This window comes from Sebastes fasciatus, chromosome 2 (genome assembly GCF_043250625.1).
Source record: "Sebastes fasciatus isolate fSebFas1 chromosome 2, fSebFas1.pri, whole genome shotgun sequence".
Lineage (NCBI taxonomy): Eukaryota > Metazoa > Chordata > Actinopteri > Perciformes > Sebastidae > Sebastes > Sebastes fasciatus.
Genome location: NC_133796.1, coordinates 5940336 through 5957384, shown reverse-complemented (window position 1 = coordinate 5957384; position 17049 = coordinate 5940336). Strand labels below are relative to the sequence as shown.

At 37.7% G+C, this 17049-nt stretch overlaps 3 protein-coding genes across 7 annotated transcripts; 2 read left to right on the top strand and 1 right to left on the bottom strand.

Moving 5' to 3' along the window:
- Nucleotides 1-114: 114 nt before the first annotated feature.
- LOC141783062 (uncharacterized protein F13E9.13, mitochondrial) lies at nt 115-4888 on the top strand. Of its 2 annotated transcripts, none has more exons than XM_074660008.1 (6): nt 115-595; nt 1131-1213; nt 1377-1557; nt 1870-2020; nt 2298-2425; nt 4593-4888. In XM_074660008.1, exons 1-6 carry the CDS (start codon nt 586-588, stop codon nt 4781-4783), a joined length of 744 nt encoding a protein of 247 aa, XP_074516109.1. In that variant the 5' UTR covers nt 115-585; the 3' UTR covers nt 4784-4888. The 2 variants fall into 2 exon arrangements, with proteins under 2 accessions (XP_074516109.1, XP_074516098.1); XM_074659997.1 differs by having other exon boundaries at nt 116-552.
- Nucleotides 4877-7173, bottom strand: LOC141783071 (tumor protein p53-inducible nuclear protein 1). The gene is made up of 3 exons (XM_074660020.1): nt 6962-7173; nt 6254-6401; nt 4877-5935 (listed from the first exon to the last, which is right to left on the bottom strand). The coding sequence occupies exons 1-3, from the start codon at nt 7083-7085 to the stop codon at nt 5704-5706; spliced, it is 504 nt and encodes a 167-aa protein (XP_074516121.1). The 5' UTR covers nt 7086-7173; the 3' UTR covers nt 4877-5703.
- Nucleotides 7174-9588: 2415 nt separating this feature from the next.
- On the top strand, nt 9589-15735 carry LOC141783081 (protein C19orf12 homolog). 4 transcript variants are annotated; one of them, XM_074660040.1, is made up of 5 exons: nt 9653-9693; nt 10756-10861; nt 12003-12094; nt 12793-12967; nt 14621-15735. In XM_074660040.1, the coding sequence occupies exons 4-5, from the start codon at nt 12808-12810 to the stop codon at nt 14884-14886; spliced, it is 426 nt and encodes a 141-aa protein (XP_074516141.1). In that variant the 5' UTR covers nt 9653-9693; nt 10756-10861; nt 12003-12094; nt 12793-12807; the 3' UTR covers nt 14887-15735. The 4 variants fall into 4 exon arrangements, with proteins under 4 accessions (XP_074516151.1, XP_074516161.1, XP_074516141.1 ...); XM_074660060.1 differs by lacking the exon at nt 10756-10861 and having other exon boundaries at nt 9645-9693; XM_074660030.1 differs by lacking the exon at nt 12003-12094 and having other exon boundaries at nt 9660-9693.
- Nucleotides 15736-17049: the final 1314 nt, after the last annotated feature.

The window sequence follows — 17049 nt, the reverse complement described above, 5'->3', positions numbered from 1 at the left end:
CTTTGTCTATATTAATCGATATAGTCCGTGTATGTGGTCTTAAATCAAAGGAAAAGTGAGTTTATAAGCTAGAAAAGAGGAACTGGAGGCGTGGTTGCCGTGGTGACAGCTGCAGTGGGCGGAGCTACCAAACAGGAAGTGTTCGGGCAACCGCGTGGCTAGTCTTGTCAGATGTAAACAAAGCCGGCGTGTGTTTGGTTAAACGCTAAAATAAAGGTTAAAGCGAGCAAAATATTTGGAGGTTATTGCGCATTATCGTTGTGTGGACTCTAGTAATGACTGTCTCTCGTTGTCAGTCTGGGCGCGTCTGTTATTTAAGCTAAATCAACAATGTTAGCTTGTTGTTGCTGCTTCTAGTGCTGCCAGGGCGCCCATTTTACAGCACAGAGAGGTTGATTCAACACTTAACTGACCCTTGGACCCTAAAAAAACAAGCTTTATCTTCCCTGCTTCACAAGTTGCTCCACCAAAACGGGAACATGAAGTTTTTGGACCTTTTTGGGCGACTAAAATCCGTGGTTATTGGAATGATTCATGTTAAAGCCTTACCAGGTAAACAAAGACTGCACTGACCAGTGACCTGCAATGCTCAAATGTAAGTTTTGCAGTGGTGGAGGAGGTATACTTAGGATATATTTAGCCTACTTATTCACTATACTATTTTGGCTACTTGTGTAAAAAATACTCCATTACAGCTGTTTTCTTGTGTGGACAATCTGTTATATAACTAAATATAACTCTTGAATAAGACCTTCAATGCTCAAATGTACATTTTGTAGGGGTGGAAGCTATATTTAGCCTACTTATTCACTATGCTATTTAGGCTACTTAAAGGCTGCCACACTGTATAAATACTCCATTACAGCTGTATTCTTGTGTGGACAATCTGTAAAGTAACTAACTAGTAAATATAACTCTTGAATAAGACTTACAATATCCTCTCTGAACTGTAGTGGAGTAGAATTGTTAAGTAGAATAAAATGGAAATACTCAAGGAAGGTACAAATACTTCAAATTTGTACTTATAAGCACAGTACTTGAGTAAATGTAGGCCTCCATCACTGCAAATTTGGAAGCTATAATCTGTGATATCTCATACTGTTTGTAACTATGTTTCTCGTCTACCTCAGGCACCCCCCTGGGTTGTATGAAAATGTCCCAAATCACTGAAGAAGCATGCAGGGAGGCAACAATCTACCGTGATGCTGGGATTGTAAGTAATTGCACATTATGTTAATTCATTACACATTTGTTGTCTTTCAGGGTAAGCCAGTAACTAGGGGTGCACCGATCTGACTTTTTCATTCCCGATACCCACAGCCCAGGTATCTGGGCTGTGGGTATCAGCTGATACCAAGTACCCCTCTCTCTTCCAGGATGGTGTGATCATTGAGAACATGCATGATATCCCTTACTCGTTCTCTGTGGGCCCCGAGGTGACTGCCTGTATGACGACAGTATGCACCGCCGTGAGAAGCATCTGTCCAAGCCTACCGCTCGGAGTGCAGATACTGTCTTCTGCTAACCAGCAGGCGCTGGCCGTGGCTCTGGCTTCAGGTTCACTCTTTACATCAATTCAGTTGTTGTGAGGCTGTAATCATCTGCAGGAAAAAGCTTTTAGAGCATAACAGAGGCCTTCAATCATGTGGTATCGTGGCCAACAGACTACATCAGCAGATTACTGTGTGGTCACCCTTCTTATTATTTAAGGTGTTTATCAGTGAAATAAGCTGCTCTGTGTTCGGTCTTCCGTGACAAACTGCTTTCTTTTTGAGCAAAGGTCAGCTACTTGTGTGTCAGCCAAAACGTACCTGTATTTCAAACAGTGGCTCAACCATATAGCATTGTAATGTTATTGTTTGGTCCCAGGTGTGGATTTCATCAGGGCCGAGGGTTTTGTCTTTTCTCACGTGGCTGATGAGGGTCTCCTGAATGCCTGCGCCGGAGACTTACTGAGATATCGCAAGCAGATCGGAGCTGAGCATGTGCAGATCTTCACTGACATCAAGAAGAAGCACAGGTGAGATCATCACCGTCCGTACAGTGTGATTGGTAAATCGAACCTGACGAGCCACTGATAAGCAAAAAACACTTGGAAGCATATTTGACACTTTATATCTCTGAATACGACTCTAGTCGTTCATTTGGAACTACTTTTTGTTGTTCTTGATCCCTGTTTTAAGTCAATTTTACAATGTATTTGACATCTAATTAATGTAAACCTGTCTTTAGTCTCACTTTTACTCAGCCTTTGCCTGCTTGTGTATTTATAAGTATGTGTATGTGTGCTTTCCCAGCTCCCATGCGCTGACATCAGACGTGAGCATCGAAGAGACGGCACGTGCCGCCGAGTTCTTCCTCTCAGATGGACTCATCATCACGGGAGTGGCCACCGGAACACAGGCTGACCCGCGGGAGCTCAGAGGTATACTGCCACGACAACTCCACACTTCATACAACCAGGAGCCCAGTATGGTGCTGCAATGAATGCTTTCATTATGCTCTGTTTGACACGTTGGCATCATTTTGGATAGCAGTATAGGGTTGCAACACAAGCTATTATCAACATTTTGTATTATTTCTTTATTATTTGCGCACACATAAAACTTCATAAAATCCAGATAATGAAAAAAGATAAGAAATGTGACAGGAGAGGCCAAGAAGCCACAGGATTATACAACGGACCTCCCTCCATATAAGGAGACAAACAATAACGAAAAATGGGGAAAAAAAGAAAACTAAGCTAACATAATTTAGAGAAATACAACAAAAATAAATGACAACAAAAAGCACACAGAATAAGCAGAAAAACTAACCAATCAGTAGACAATAATCCAATAAAAACAAATTAATATGTGAAAAACAAAAGAGAAAAATATATATCTGTATGTAAAATTTTCTAAGTATACCGAGCTCGTGATAACGTGTACTTTGGCGTACATTGATTTGATTTATTCAACATTGATTTTTCCAATGAATAGTTTAGTCTATATAATTTTAAAACCCTAAAATTATACTATTAACAATGGCATAATACCAAGAAAAGCAAAGATTTGAGAAGTACCACAGCCTTATACTGTATATACTATGAAGTGTCACTGCCCCATCTGTCCAGCAGAGGCCGCCCTCACCTCTAGTCATACCCATGTGACAATATGCTCTTAGGATCATCCTGATGTGCGTTCCATTACCCATACTAGCACACTATTTAGTATGAAACAAAACGATTTAGTATGTCCCAGTACATAGTATGTCAAATGCAGTATGCGAAAAATACCAGGATGTCCTACTACATCTGGTTGCATCTTGCAGTATGAAAGCCAGCATGCTTTTCTGGCTATTCTGACCCACAATCCTCTGCACAGCAGATATATGAGCAAGAGGGTCAAAGTTCAAGGTGCAATGTTATGACAAAGTAGTATGTCCCAATTGCATGCATACTGCATGCAACAGTATTATAAAAATAATAAATCGTACACCAGCAACTTGGTAAAAAAAAATCTTCAAAATTATCAGGAATTACAATTCAGGTGTAAAGTTTTTTAATGCAGCAACAAATTGCTCTAAACTTAAACAGGAATTAAAATGCCAGTATATAATGTATATAGAATATAAACATAGAATTTAGTAGATCAGTCCCATTGTCAGCGATAGCTGATCCAGCTGTTGGAGTCAGTTTGGGACCGATATCCGATCTGGTATCGGTGCATATAGTATGGGCAGCTGCAGTATGTACCGCACCCCTGGTGTTGTACTTGTGCCACTTTCAACAGGCAGCTGCTACCGACCCAACAGCAGACAGACAGTTAGCTGGTGGACACAGTGGAGCATTTCAGAGGAAGGATTGTACTTTTTACCTCACTATATTCATTAGACAGCTATTATTACTTTGCAAAATCAAACTTTCCCTGCAAAAAATATGATCAGTAAGTAAGCTGCTTATGGTATATGCATTGGTATTTTTACATTATGGTGGTCTGCCACAATTTGAATACTTCAGTGGAAGAATCAGTGGCCAAGGAGTGAGGAAAGGCACCCAGGTTTGTATCTGCTGAGAGTCCCTGGGTCCCAAATCCAGACCATGTCAGTCTCATAGCAACACCAGAACTGCTATTTTAAGCAGAGTCTCCCAACACGACATACAAAACTATAAACACTCGGAGCTAAACAGGCCCACAGACTTGGTTTCATCCCCCCAAAATACAAGTATGAACCTGGAAATAAGCATTATATGTCCCCTTTAACTTTTTGCCATTAAAATAAATTATAAACATCAGCATTCATGGACAGGCCCAGAGTTTGAAAAGAGCATGCTGCATTGACATCTCCGTAGATCTCGGATGCAGTTTAGCACATGCTGGTATGTCATGTATGTCATTGTATTGTCATTGATTGTAACTCTGTATTGTGTAGATTTTGTTAGAATAGATTGAAAATGGAGAGTAGGAAATAAAGTTTCTGTATGCCTTAAAAGACGTTATGTTCCTGCAATTTACATTAGTTATTAGATATTGTTTCATTTCTTTTTAATAAATGTCTCCGTTTATATTTTTAAAAGCCGTAGTTGTCACTGTTTCTTTGTTTTTTTGTAGAGGTTTCCCAGTCTGTGAGGATCCCAGTGCTAATAGGATCTGGAGTGACCTACGACAACATTGAACGCTACCTCGATGCAAATGGAATGATCATTGGTTCTCACTTCAAGGAGGGAGGCCACTGGGCCAACGCGGTCGACCCGGAGCGAGTGAAGAGGTTCATGGGAAAGATACGTGACCTTCGAAAATGAGCGGTTTCATCGCTCCAGTGCCTTAAACATGTTTAATTAGATTGTGCAATTACTGTGTGTGTACTGCCACATTAAACACAAACAGCCGCCAACTTAAGAAAAGAAGATTTTTATTTGTTTTTGTACATTTCATAAATACACGCCAATAAAAAAAACATAATATTCAACTGTATTTACACTCGTCTAAAATGAACAATTTGTGAAAAAAGTGAGTACCCGCTGAAAAGTACAAAATGATGGACTCGATTCAAAACGTGAACAGCGTTTTTTATAATTATTCCTTAAGCGGGTCAAACTAAAGGAGCATTCATCTCAGGAAATTCACAGATGTTTTGGCACGACATGAATATACACTTGTCACAAGAACGTCTATAGCTAAGGCACATAATAAAATACATACTGAATACAAGCAGTCAAAACGTGCCGTTATCCAACAGCGTCATAGTTAATTCATTCGTATAGAGCAAAGTACAGGTTGGAAGTTCATATTTGGATCAGTGTCACACAGCAAGCCCTACCTACATCTAATCAATCTAAACACTCATCTGTTCTCATTTTCATAATGTACAAAGGCTTATTTTTTTAAGTAAATGTGTGTGTGTTATTGATGCTCTCCAACCTGAGGGACCGACCGTGTCATTCGTGTTGTCAGGAGATCAAGATTCATTGTTCTCAGTGGTTTCAGACGTGAGGGGTGCAGTGCATGCAGGCCTGTATTAAAATCTAAAGAAAACATCGCAGTGGTTCATTTTGCGGATCATTTTACTGCGCAGGAAGTGGTGAATCTAACTGAACTAACCGTGTGAGGTGAAACAATGGCGAAAAACCTGAGTAATTCAGAGTCAAGGCACTGTGCTGCACATCTGGGCTATGTGGTGGAGGCAACTTGAAACGCACCCTCTCACAGGCAGGTGTCCTGTTCAGTAGTTGTAGAGGCGCTGGCAGGGCTGCTTGAAGTGGCCGTAGCGTCTCTCTGCCGGGGAGAATCTCATCTTGGCCAGGTTCTGCCTGTGGAGGATGCTGCGGCCCAGCTTCTTCTGCTCATTCTGGGTCCTGCTGGCCCTCTCAACAGCCAGCAGCTGGATGTTGCAGGGCAGAGGGATTCCCCAGGCAGCCAGACGCCAGGATATGTGCCGCCTCACCGCCACTGGCCTGGACAGACACAGGGGAAGGGTTATAGTATGTGTTGAAGAAATACAATGTGAGACAGATATAGTATTACTATGTTTTACTGATAATACTTTTATACTTTTACTTAAGTAATGGAGTATTTTTGCTTAAATAAAGGAGCAGAATGCTTCTTCTACCACTGCACTTGTGCAACAACTGCAACAACAATCATCTGCTGAAGCTCTGTACCTCTTAGCTTCTATAATAGTTCCAGGACCCATTTTAAAATGTTTGAAAACACAACACACTTAGGAACTCTCTCTCATATGTGTGAGCTTGAGTGTTTAGATGAAGACTAACCTGGAGGTGTCCTCTTCATCTTCATCAGAGCCCAGCTCCTCCTCCTCTCCACCCATCCTGCATCTCATCTGGTAGACAGACATGCTGGGGTGCTCAATCAGCAGGTTCTCCAGGGGATCTGCCTCGGGGGCTGAGAGCGGCCCGTTCTCTGTACAAACAACATCCAAGTTCAAACAGACCTGTTTTCCACCCAGTAGAAGCTGCAGCCTCACTGATCAGTGAACATTTTAAACTAGATGATTGTATTTCCTGCAGAAAATGTGTGTAAATGCTGAAAGTTAATTGCAAAGCATTGCGGAAAATACAGAAATCTTAAAGCGCAAATGCGGAATAGGCTTCTAGAAAGTAGTATTTTGGTGCAATAAACCTTTAAAGCTATAAGTTGTTGGACAGAAAGCATTTGGGTGGAATGAACCTTTAAAAACTGTAAGTCGTTAGACATAAAGTAGTATTTGGGTACAATGTACTTTTATTTTGAAACATTAGGTCCATTCCTAGTTTCCTGTTAACATACAGTGAGAGTTTGGGGCTTTTATCTTGAAAAGCAAGCCTCATCCTGAGGTTTCTGTTAAGAAACAGTTACTCTATGGGGCTTTTATTTTGAAGGGCAGGGGTAGGAATATCATATAACTGTACAGCATTCACACAATGATATAGATGTAAATAACATGCAGTATTAGTGTACCTCTAGCAGGGTATCTTTCTCACCTGGAAGATTAACGATGACCCATCCTCCCTCCTCAAACTCCATCAGCTCCTCGTACGTGTCATCTGCTGCCTCAAAGTCGTCACCGGCGTTCCAAAGCAGATGAGAAAGAATCTTTCCGAACATCTTTATGCCTCTATTGCAATCTGTAAATCAACAACAGTACGCAGGTGAATGGCAAGAAATGTACCAAATACACAAGAAAGTAGTTTGGAAAGTTGTATCAGCTGAAGACATCAAATGACTCCATGTTATAATTTTAAAGTGAGCCTGAACCTCCTCCTCCCTGTAATGCATGTGGCTCCCCCTTGAGGCGGTCCCAATAAACACCCCATAGACCTGCCTGTCTTCCATGGACACATACAGTACGCCTGCTCTGTACAAACAACTGCTCAGAAACCTGAGCAGCCTGATTTGTTACGTCACTGTGACGTGGACGCGTCACAGGGTCAGTTTAGAGCTGTAACAGCTGAGAGGAACACGTCCGTACAGGAGGCTGGAATTACACTGATTGCAGCAGTGCTATGTAATCTGCGATACAGGTTCAGATTCCTTCCATGACGACAGGAAGTAACTTGTATTTGTGACCCCAAGCTGCAGCTGACTGACCTTTTGTCCCAAACAGATGACCCCGTGACCCCGATTCTAGTTTTATGTAACATTTATGTCAACAACTGTGTTTGTTTGTTCGTCACTGGTACAGTTTCCAAAAGATATTTTAGTCTCTTAATATCACGTATTGCTATTACTCTCTGTTCTGTTTAAATATAGACGAAGGAATGAACCCCCAGCTGACTGGAGTCTTAATAGGCCTCCGTCAGTCAGGGTATGACCATGGTTGGCGCATCCTACGGATCTGGCTGTCTGGTACAGCGTCTCTTGTGGCTAAAAAGCCCTATGCGAGAGTGGCAGTCTCGATCGCAGAGGTCGCATCTGTGTGTTGTTTCTGGTATGCCTCCATTGCTGTGTTCTTTCCTGCAGGCCCAGTTTCAGTTTATAATGTACCCATTTGGCTATTCCGAACACTAACTTACACCAACGAACCTGTCACACCAAACTCCATTCAGAAACCAGGTCATTTAAAATAAATTAATTAATAATTGTAGGTGTTGCAAACAATACAATTTGACTTGAGTATTTTACGAATTGACAGCTGCCACGTTGTCATTCGGCGTACCCGCAGTGTTAAAAGCATTACATCATTTTAATAAAATTCAAGATTTGTTAGAAGATATTTGATTTTGTTGAAGGACAGTTGTAACAAGCAGGGCCATATCTTACAGGTTTTAGTCTAATAATAATAGATTCAAGAGTTTTATTTGCCATTTGCACCTAAGTACATTGGAATTCTGAGCAGTTTACACCGAGTCAGCTTTAAGAAAAGAAAAGGTAGAAAAGGCACAAAGTAATTACAGTACAATATAGGTAGCACATTCAACTCAACACAATAAATAAATAAATTATTAAAATATAAACCGCCCTCAGTGTAGTCATAAATAAACTAAACTACCCTCTGCATAGGAACGATACCCCCAGAATACAAATACACAGTATATATGCTCCATGACCATGTTAAAAGAACTTGTAGCTCTCATAAAAATATATATATTTTTTAAATAATTAATATATGTCAGACAATTACACAGTGGAAAGCAGCATATTGCACAGCTTTACATTCCATTTAGTTCAGGTGTACTGTGTGTCAATAATGGTATGGAGGTGAGGTGTGGGGTATTTGTATCATTTGCTTATTACTTATTTGCTGTAATGCAGCATTTCACCACTAAAACTGAGAACTTTTACTGTCACAATAAGTCAAAGTAGTGATCATAAGACGATGACCTCATCCTATTTATCCAATATACAGTATGTGAAGGTTTAATGTAGATCACAATAACAAATACTTCTGTAAGCTGATTGCAGAGAATTTTTCATGCAGACAAAGGCTGATTTTTGTTTCCTTATCTGTTGAAAGTCAGATATATCCCCAATATATCATGGCCATAACATTATTTACTACATGTATATTACAAGTATTAAGACAAATCCATAAATCGAGCTGTGTTTTTCCCCAAGTGTCTGGATGCCTTCCTGCCTGCTTGTATCTAATGTCAACAGACCCCTCCCTGTCAACACAGACATAATCCCCCAGCAGGCACATTATATATTTATATATATATATATAACCTGACATCCAAGGAGCAGAACAGCTGACTGCCTGCTCAGAGATTAGTTCTTGTAAATCAGCATTGGGTGAGTTTTTGGAGTGTCCTGCTATAACATGCATTATTGTTATTAGACATCACACATAGAGGATTGTACTTTTTACAGAACAAAAGACAGATGAAAGTTAAGGCTGATAACAGCTCACTGAATCATAAAAGATGTATATTTTGACTTACCTGATTAAATAGATAGTAGTTTAGTCTTCGGGTGTGGTCGTTGTGCAGAAAGGATCCTGTTATGTTCCAGTTTCTTCTCGAATTGTTTTGATCTCAAAGTTGTTTATCAGTGAAAGGTCCTCCCTCATGTGTCCTGAAACGTCATCAAGGAGGCGGGGTTTGGTGACGTCGTTCTGTACGTCATATATCCACAGAGCCAATCAGCGCTCTCCTCTGCGATAGCATTTGAAATGCTGTAAATATTTTTGTTTTCCATATTTATCCGAATTTGTGAGGACACAGTCAAACTATGAGGGTGGAACAGTCACCGAGAAGAAAACCTTCTTAAACTGGTAAATATATAATATATATATATATATATATATATATATATATGATATATTATTAGAATAAAGTTATGACTTTATTCTAATAATATATATATATATATGAGAAAAATGTATATATTATATATATATTATATATTATATATATATAATATATATATAATTACGAGAAAAATATATATATTATATATTATTAGAATAAAGTTATGACTTTATTCTCGTAATATTACGCCTTATTTTATCGTAAAGTTATGACTTACTCATAATATTACGACTTTTCTCATAATATTACGACTTTTTTATATATATATATATATATATATATACACAAAATGTAATGTAATTAATATATATGTATGTACATATTTAACTTTTAAAGAGTTTATTTTTATCTGAGACCCTTCAGTTCAAGATAACTCACCTCCTACACAACCAGCCATCGTTTGTGTGTAGTGCGCATGCGCAAGACGTTACTATTTAACACCGCATTTATTTAGTAAAAGTCTTGCCACAGTCTAATAGATGTCAAAGGGTAAAAGCACTAAAAGAGAGACGGTAATGTATGACACAATACCAGCAGCAATGGTGTTTTTAAATGGCATTTTATTTATCTCAAAATAAAAATTAGATGAACCCACGGCCAATTATTGCCTCAGTTAAACAGTTTAAGTCTTTCATGCTCATGGATACATGCGTTGACTTGCGCACAATAACTTGGGAGGGATTCAGTGGGAAAGGAAGGAGTATACTTTTTAATTTACAATTAATTTACAAACATGAAGGCATTGTAATATAAACTCAATACTTCTAACATTCAAGGCACAATTGGATAGGAAAGATAACTTAAATCATAAAAAATAATATAATAACAAAAATAAAAGAGGGTAGAAAATAATTCAAGGAGCAAAAAAGAAATGCATAAATAAATAAATAACAATAAGACTGCAGGAAGTAGTATAGTCTATCATGTTTCATCCGGTTTCGTCGATACGATTTGTAGCGTTACAACAGATGTTGAAAATAACTATCTTGGTCTCGGTTGTCTGTTATATACTCTCTGATCTGAAGCCGGAAGTGGAGCTCAAAGAGAAACATTAGTTTGAGAACAGCCGAAAGCTCCAGAAGAGCAGAAACAAACACTTCCCTTCACAGCTCATTCAGGACAGAACTGAAGGTAATTATAACAATTATAAACATAAATGGTTAGATAATCCTCTAGTGGAGGCAGCTGACTTCTTTCTCTGGTCTGTTTTAATCTGTTTAAATTAGTTTATAATGTACCCAGTTGGCTGTTCCACCAACGAACCTGTCACACCAAACTCCATTCAGAAAACGGGTAATTTAAAGTAAACAACAAAATAATGGTAGTTGTTGCAAACAATACAATATGATTTGAGTATTTTCTGAATTGACAGCAGCCAGGTTGTCATTCGGTGTACCTGTAGTGTTAAAAGCATTCCTTTTGTTTTTATAAAACTCAAGATTTGTTCAAACATATTGGGTTTAAGTTGGCTATTCCAATAAGGAACACTACACCAACGAACCTGTCACGCCAAACTCCATTCATAAAACTGGTAATTTAAAGTAAATAGATAAATTATGGTAGTTGTTGCAAACAATACAATTTGATTTGAGTATTTTACGAATTCACAGCAGCCACTTTGTCATTCGGCATATCTGTAGTGTCAAAACCATTACATAATTTTAATAAAACTCAAGATTTGTTCAAACATATTTGATTTAGGTGAAAGACAGTTGTAACATGCAGGACCCTATGTTACAGGTTTTAGTCTCTTAATATTACTTATTACTACTGTAATGCAGCATTTCACTATGTAACACTAAAACTGAGAAATATTAATGTCACAATAAGTGAAAGTAGTGATAATAAGACAATGACCTCATCCTATTTATCCAATATACAGTAATACAACTTTGTTCAAACATATTTGATTTTGGTGAAAGACAAATAATCATTTATTTGTTGTTATTTTATGCTGTTTAGGCTATGTTCATTTTTAAAAGTAAAAGTGAAACCAAATGTTAACCTGACAGGTATTTACTATGTGATCCACCCTTTTGTTTCTTCTCACCATTCCAGTTTCCTTTAAGGAGGTTTGTCATCCAGGAGAAACAAGAGAATAGTACCTGCATCTGTGTACTACCACATCACTGTAGGGTTGAATAATAGCATCTGTAGGGCTTTATCATTTAAAGCTGTTAATTTTCATCTAAAAGTGCATTGTGTGTATGTATATATTTATTATTGGAAGTCAATTAAAGATAAGATAAGATGAACCTTTATTAATCCCCAGGGGGAATTCAGGTGTCAAAGCAGCAAAAACAGCAAACAGAGTGATAGCAGGAGAAGTACAGGTATACAAGATTGACAGCAGGAGAAGTACAGGTATACAACAATTATATTTAAAAAAATATGTATAGTGTAAAGTAAGTGTAAAGTGCGCTAGTGGTTAGAAGTCCAACGCAAAACAATGACAGATATTGTCCAGAAACCCTCCCAGGTACTGCATTGAGCATACAAAATATGCTTAAATCGTAACAAACTGCAGCCCAACAGGCAACAACAGCAGTCAGTGTGTCAGTGTGCTGACCTTTGCAGGGTTTTGTGTTGTTAATTGATTTTCCAATAATAAATATATACCTGCATTTGCATAAAGCAGCATATTTGCCCACTCCCTTGTTGATAAGAGTATTAAATACTTGACAAATCTCCCTTTAAGGTACATTTTGAACAGATAAAAAATGTGCGATTAATCACGATTAAATATTTGAATCGATTGATAGCCCTAATATGAATATTAGATTCCATTTCTGCCAATAGCTCCTCCTAAATCCTACACACTGCTCCTTTAAATTATACAAAAAACAAATTTTATTCCAGACAAAATTTGATTTGACTTTTTTATTTGAGGGACTAGATGAGGTTTGGTGGTTTGGTAGATACTGTATCCTCCTAACCCCGTCTAATCTGTGTGAATACTCGGCTCGGCAGCTGTAGGGCAAAATGAGTCCTTCCTCTAGCCTGAAGCCATGCAGGCTTAAAGATGGATCTAGAGTTGACTGTCCTCTTTCCTGTCACGTCAGTGTCTCAACGCAGGGATGGCTCCACGAATGGACGACGTCATGCGTCTGTGCTGTGAAATATCATCCCACGATGAGATCAAGGTGGCAGTGAAGAACTCCACCAAAGGAGCGATGGTGGCAGGAGGATCTGCCTTCGTAGGCGGGCTGCTCGGCGGACCTCCAGGGCTCGCTGTTGGTAAGAGTAAATACTACTGATTCTGACCTCTGTGTATTATTACAGCTGCCTGATCAAAGGGTCCAAATGTAGCCCACGCTGACAGAGGGCTTTGTGATTACGGGATAATGGCTTTCGGTTTGTGACTCTTTGTCGGACAAAACAATTAGTTTAGAGATGTCAGTGTGCTGACTTGATTATGACTTGCCCCAAACTGCATGTGATTATCATAAAGTGGGCATGTCTGTAAAGGGGAGACTCGTGGGTACCCATAGAACCCATTTTCATTCACATATCTGGAGGTCAGAGGTCAAAGGACCCCTTTGAAAATAGCCAGTCCAGCTGTTCCTCGCCAAAATTTAGTGCAAGTTTGGAGCGTTATTTAACCTCCTTCCCAACAAGCTAGTATGAAATGGTTGGTACCAATGGATTCCTTAGGTTTGATGTCAGTATCTTCTCTAGTTTTAAAACTGAGCCCTCTACAACCTAAAAATCGCAAGTTGCGTTATTTATTATTTTATTTTGCGAAATTTAGTGGCGTTAAAACGAATTTGCGTTATCGTGTTAACTTTGACAGCCCTCATAAAAAATATATATATCAAACATCACCAGATTTATCCTTTAAGATTCCTCAATCAATTGACTTTTCTGTTGTATTTTGATGCAGGTTTACGTCCTACTAGTACATGCTTACATTCAATTTACACTAAACCTGTAACTGACCTGTTCAGGTGACCAAAGTGGCGAGGGCTGGAGACTCTGGACATTTAGACAATGGACTTAAAGTAACCAGAATTAGGGAGAGAAAGAGAGCCAGGACATTCAACCAAAAAGGGACTTTATTTCAGATGAGTTCCCCTTTTAACCTCATCAAGTTGTGTAAGAGCCACGATGTGTGAATATAAGTTAAAATACATAATTTCTAGTTATTGTATCTGATTTAGGTAATGTTTAAAAAGGTAAAAGAGACAAATGCATGTATATTGAATTTTGATGATTTATACTCCCTTTAATATAGTGAGAGAGTGAGTGTGCATTAGAGTTAGGAGGCAGAGAGCTGCGTTAGGCACGGAGCACATCGTTTTTCTACCGTGTGACACTATGTAATATCTAACTTTTTTCAGTAAACGTTTTAAACTGGATTACATCTCCTGTCATTCGCGTCAGACTGAAGTTACTGTGCCTACAGCTCGTTTGTAGCTTATTTTTGGGATCCAGACAAAATGCCACTACAAGTGGTTTATCTATATCAAATACACAAACGAAGGGAGATGCATGACACAAACCAGCATTGCATATGCATCTAATCAATCATCTTAATTATTAAAGCAAAGTCAGGTAATATTGGAAGACAAACAATATTCCAATTACACAAGAGCAGTCCTAAAGTGAACACAAAGGGATGAAGAACAACTCGCTTTAGAAGACACTCGATGAATACAGGAGATCAGTCTGGCTGGTAGCATGCAGGGCAAACAGAGAAATGATTTTCTCCTCATCTCCTACTTATAGGAGTCCTGATTGTGTTCTGATTGGACTCACCTGTGCCTAGTTAACTCTGAACAGCACAGGTGAGGCTGTGGCTCCTCTCAGAGCTCATCAGGATAAAGGCGGACATGAAACACTTTCTAACAGACCCGTTACCCCCCCCCCCCCTCTCTGTGTCTCTACCAGGTGGAGCATTCGGCGGTCTGCTGGGCGCCTGGCTGACCAGCGGTCAGTTCAGACCTCTGCCTCAGATCCTGATGGAGTTGCCTCCCAACCAGCAACAGATGCTCTTTAATCACATCACGGCCGTCTTGGGCAACCTGGACTGGACGGACGCGGCCCAGCTCATCGCCCTCGTGATGGGCAACGCCACTCTCCAGCAGCAGGTCACCGCCGCGCTGCTTGGCTACATCACAAAGGAACTCCGAGCAGAGGTGCGCTATCAAGACTGAGTTCTGCTTCCACATGGACTTTTTCAGGATGATCAGGCCTGCCGAGCACAATCAGAGTCTTTTCAACTTATTTTTGTACTTAATTAGAAAAAAGAAAAAAAAATGTGAATCATGGATGTTTCACTTTCATGACTGTGCCAAATGGAGCTGTTAGCGTTCGCTATCTTCAGACTGTCTATCCTGACAGAGGTGGAATGTAACTAAACACATACAAGTACCGCACTTAAGTACAATTTTAAGGTACTTGAGTATTTCCATTTTATGCTACTTTTCACTTCTACTCCACTACAACTCAGAGGCAAATATTGTTCTTTTTACACCACTATAGGTTCAGGATATAAAAAATAAAAAAATGAAATCAACTAATAAATTATGAGGTATTAATTCTAGATTAAGCTACCCAGCAGTGTGTAAAGTAATAATTGAAATTAGCTCCACCTTTACATGAAAGCATCACTAATTATAATCAAGTGGTATTATAGATATGATTCTGCATAATGAGTACTTTTCCTTTGGTACTTTAAGTATATTTTATTCTCAATACTCGAGTATTTCTACTTAAGTAAAAGTCCAGAGTCCCTCATCCACCACTGCTGAACAAGAAAGAAACCAAAGATATCTGTGTTACTCAATGATGAATAAATAGTGACATCAGCACTTATAATGTTTTGTACAACAGACTGATGTCAACGTTCAATCTGCTTTTTTTTTTTTTTACACTCTGTAAAATATTGTGCCTGGAGAGTCATTTATTCTGGATTAGAATGTAATCTCTTTATTCCCACACGCTGTATCAGGGTGTTTTAATATACCTCTGCATAGGAAGTTAAATAAAATAAACTTTTGAAGCTGTTGTGCTTTTTCATACATTGTTTACTTTTTTTCCAACATTTTTTTAAGGACATTTTTTCAGACTTTTTTTGTCCAACATCATTCAAACTTTTTTTCCAGACTTTTTTCAAAAATGTTTTCAGACATTTTTCAAACTTTTCTTTTTAGACATTTTTTAGGCTACATTTTTCAAACTTTTTTTTTCAGACATTTTTTTCCAACATTTTACAGACTTTGTTTTTCAGACTTTTTTCCCCAACATTTTTCAAACTTTTTTCAAAAATGTTTTCAGGCATTTTTCAGACTTTTTTTACGGACATTTTTCAGACTTTTTTCGGGGACATTTTTCTGACTTCTTTTTTTTTACCTTTTTCAGACATTGTTTAGACTTATGTCAGAGTCTTTTTATCATACCTTTTTCCAACATTTTTCAGACTTTTTTTTTTAACCTTTTTCAGGCATTGTTTAGACTTTTTTTTCAAAAATGTTTTCAGACATTTTTCAGACTTTTTTTTTTTTTTTACCTTTTTCAGACATTGTTTAGACTTTTTTCAAACTTTTTTCTCAGACATTTTTTAGACTACATTTTTCAGATTTTATTTTTACGGACATTTTTTCAGACATTTTTTCATACTTTTTTTTTCAAACTTTTTTCAGACATTGTTTAGACTTTTTTTCCAACATTTTTCACGGATATTTTTTCATACTTTTTTTTTCCAGACATTTTTTAGACTACATTTTTCAGATTTTTTTTTACGGACATTTTTTCATACTTTTGTCAGTCTTTTTTTCATACTTTTTTCCAACATTTTTCAGACTTTTTTTTTTTTACCTTTTTCAGACATTGTTTAGACTTTTTTCCAACATTTTTCACATTTTTTTTTACGGACATTTTTTCATACTTTTTTTTATTTTTAACGTTTTTCAGACATTGTTTAGACTTTTTTTGGGGAAATCTTTTTCAGACTTTTTTTTCGGACATATTTCAAACTTTTATTCGAACATTTCTCAATTTCTTTTTCAAACATTTTATAAAATAAAATAAATAAATATATATATATAAAAATATATATATATATAATTATATATATATATAATTATATATATATATAATTATATAAATATTTTTTTTCTATATAAATTATATATATATATATATTTATTTTATTTATTCTTTGTTTATTTTTCATACTTTTTTTTCAGACATTTTTCTGATTTTTTTTTACGGACATTTTTTCATACTTTTTTCAGACTTTGTTTTTCAGACTTTTTTTCCAACATTTTTCAAAAATGTTTTCAGACTTTTTTATTTATGGACATTTTTCCACACAT

Coding starts and splice junctions, on each gene's coding strand:
- LOC141783062 (XM_074659997.1), top strand. CDS start 480: ATGAAGTTTTTGGACCTTTTTGGGCGACTAAAATCCGTGGTTATTGGA. Junction 1,558..1,869: donor GGCCGTGGCTCTGGCTTCAG/GTTCACTCTTTA, acceptor GTTTGGTCCCAG/GTGTGGATTTCATCAGGGCC. Junction 2,426..4,592: donor TGACCCGCGGGAGCTCAGAG/GTATACTGCCAC, acceptor GTTTTTTTGTAG/AGGTTTCCCAGTCTGTGAGG.
- LOC141783071 (XM_074660020.1), bottom strand. CDS start 7,085: ATGTTCGGAAAGATTCTTTCTCATCTGCTTTGGAACGCCGGTGACGAC. Junction 6,402..6,961: donor GGTCATCGTTAATCTTCCAG/GTGAGAAAGATA, acceptor TTGTTTGTACAG/AGAACGGGCCGCTCTCAGCC. Junction 5,936..6,253: donor GATGAAGAGGACACCTCCAG/GTTAGTCTTCAT, acceptor GTGTCTGTCCAG/GCCAGTGGCGGTGAGGCGGC.
- LOC141783081 (XM_074660050.1), top strand. CDS start 12,808: ATGGCTCCACGAATGGACGACGTCATGCGTCTGTGCTGTGAAATATCA. Junction 12,968..14,620: donor ACCTCCAGGGCTCGCTGTTG/GTAAGAGTAAAT, acceptor TGTCTCTACCAG/GTGGAGCATTCGGCGGTCTG.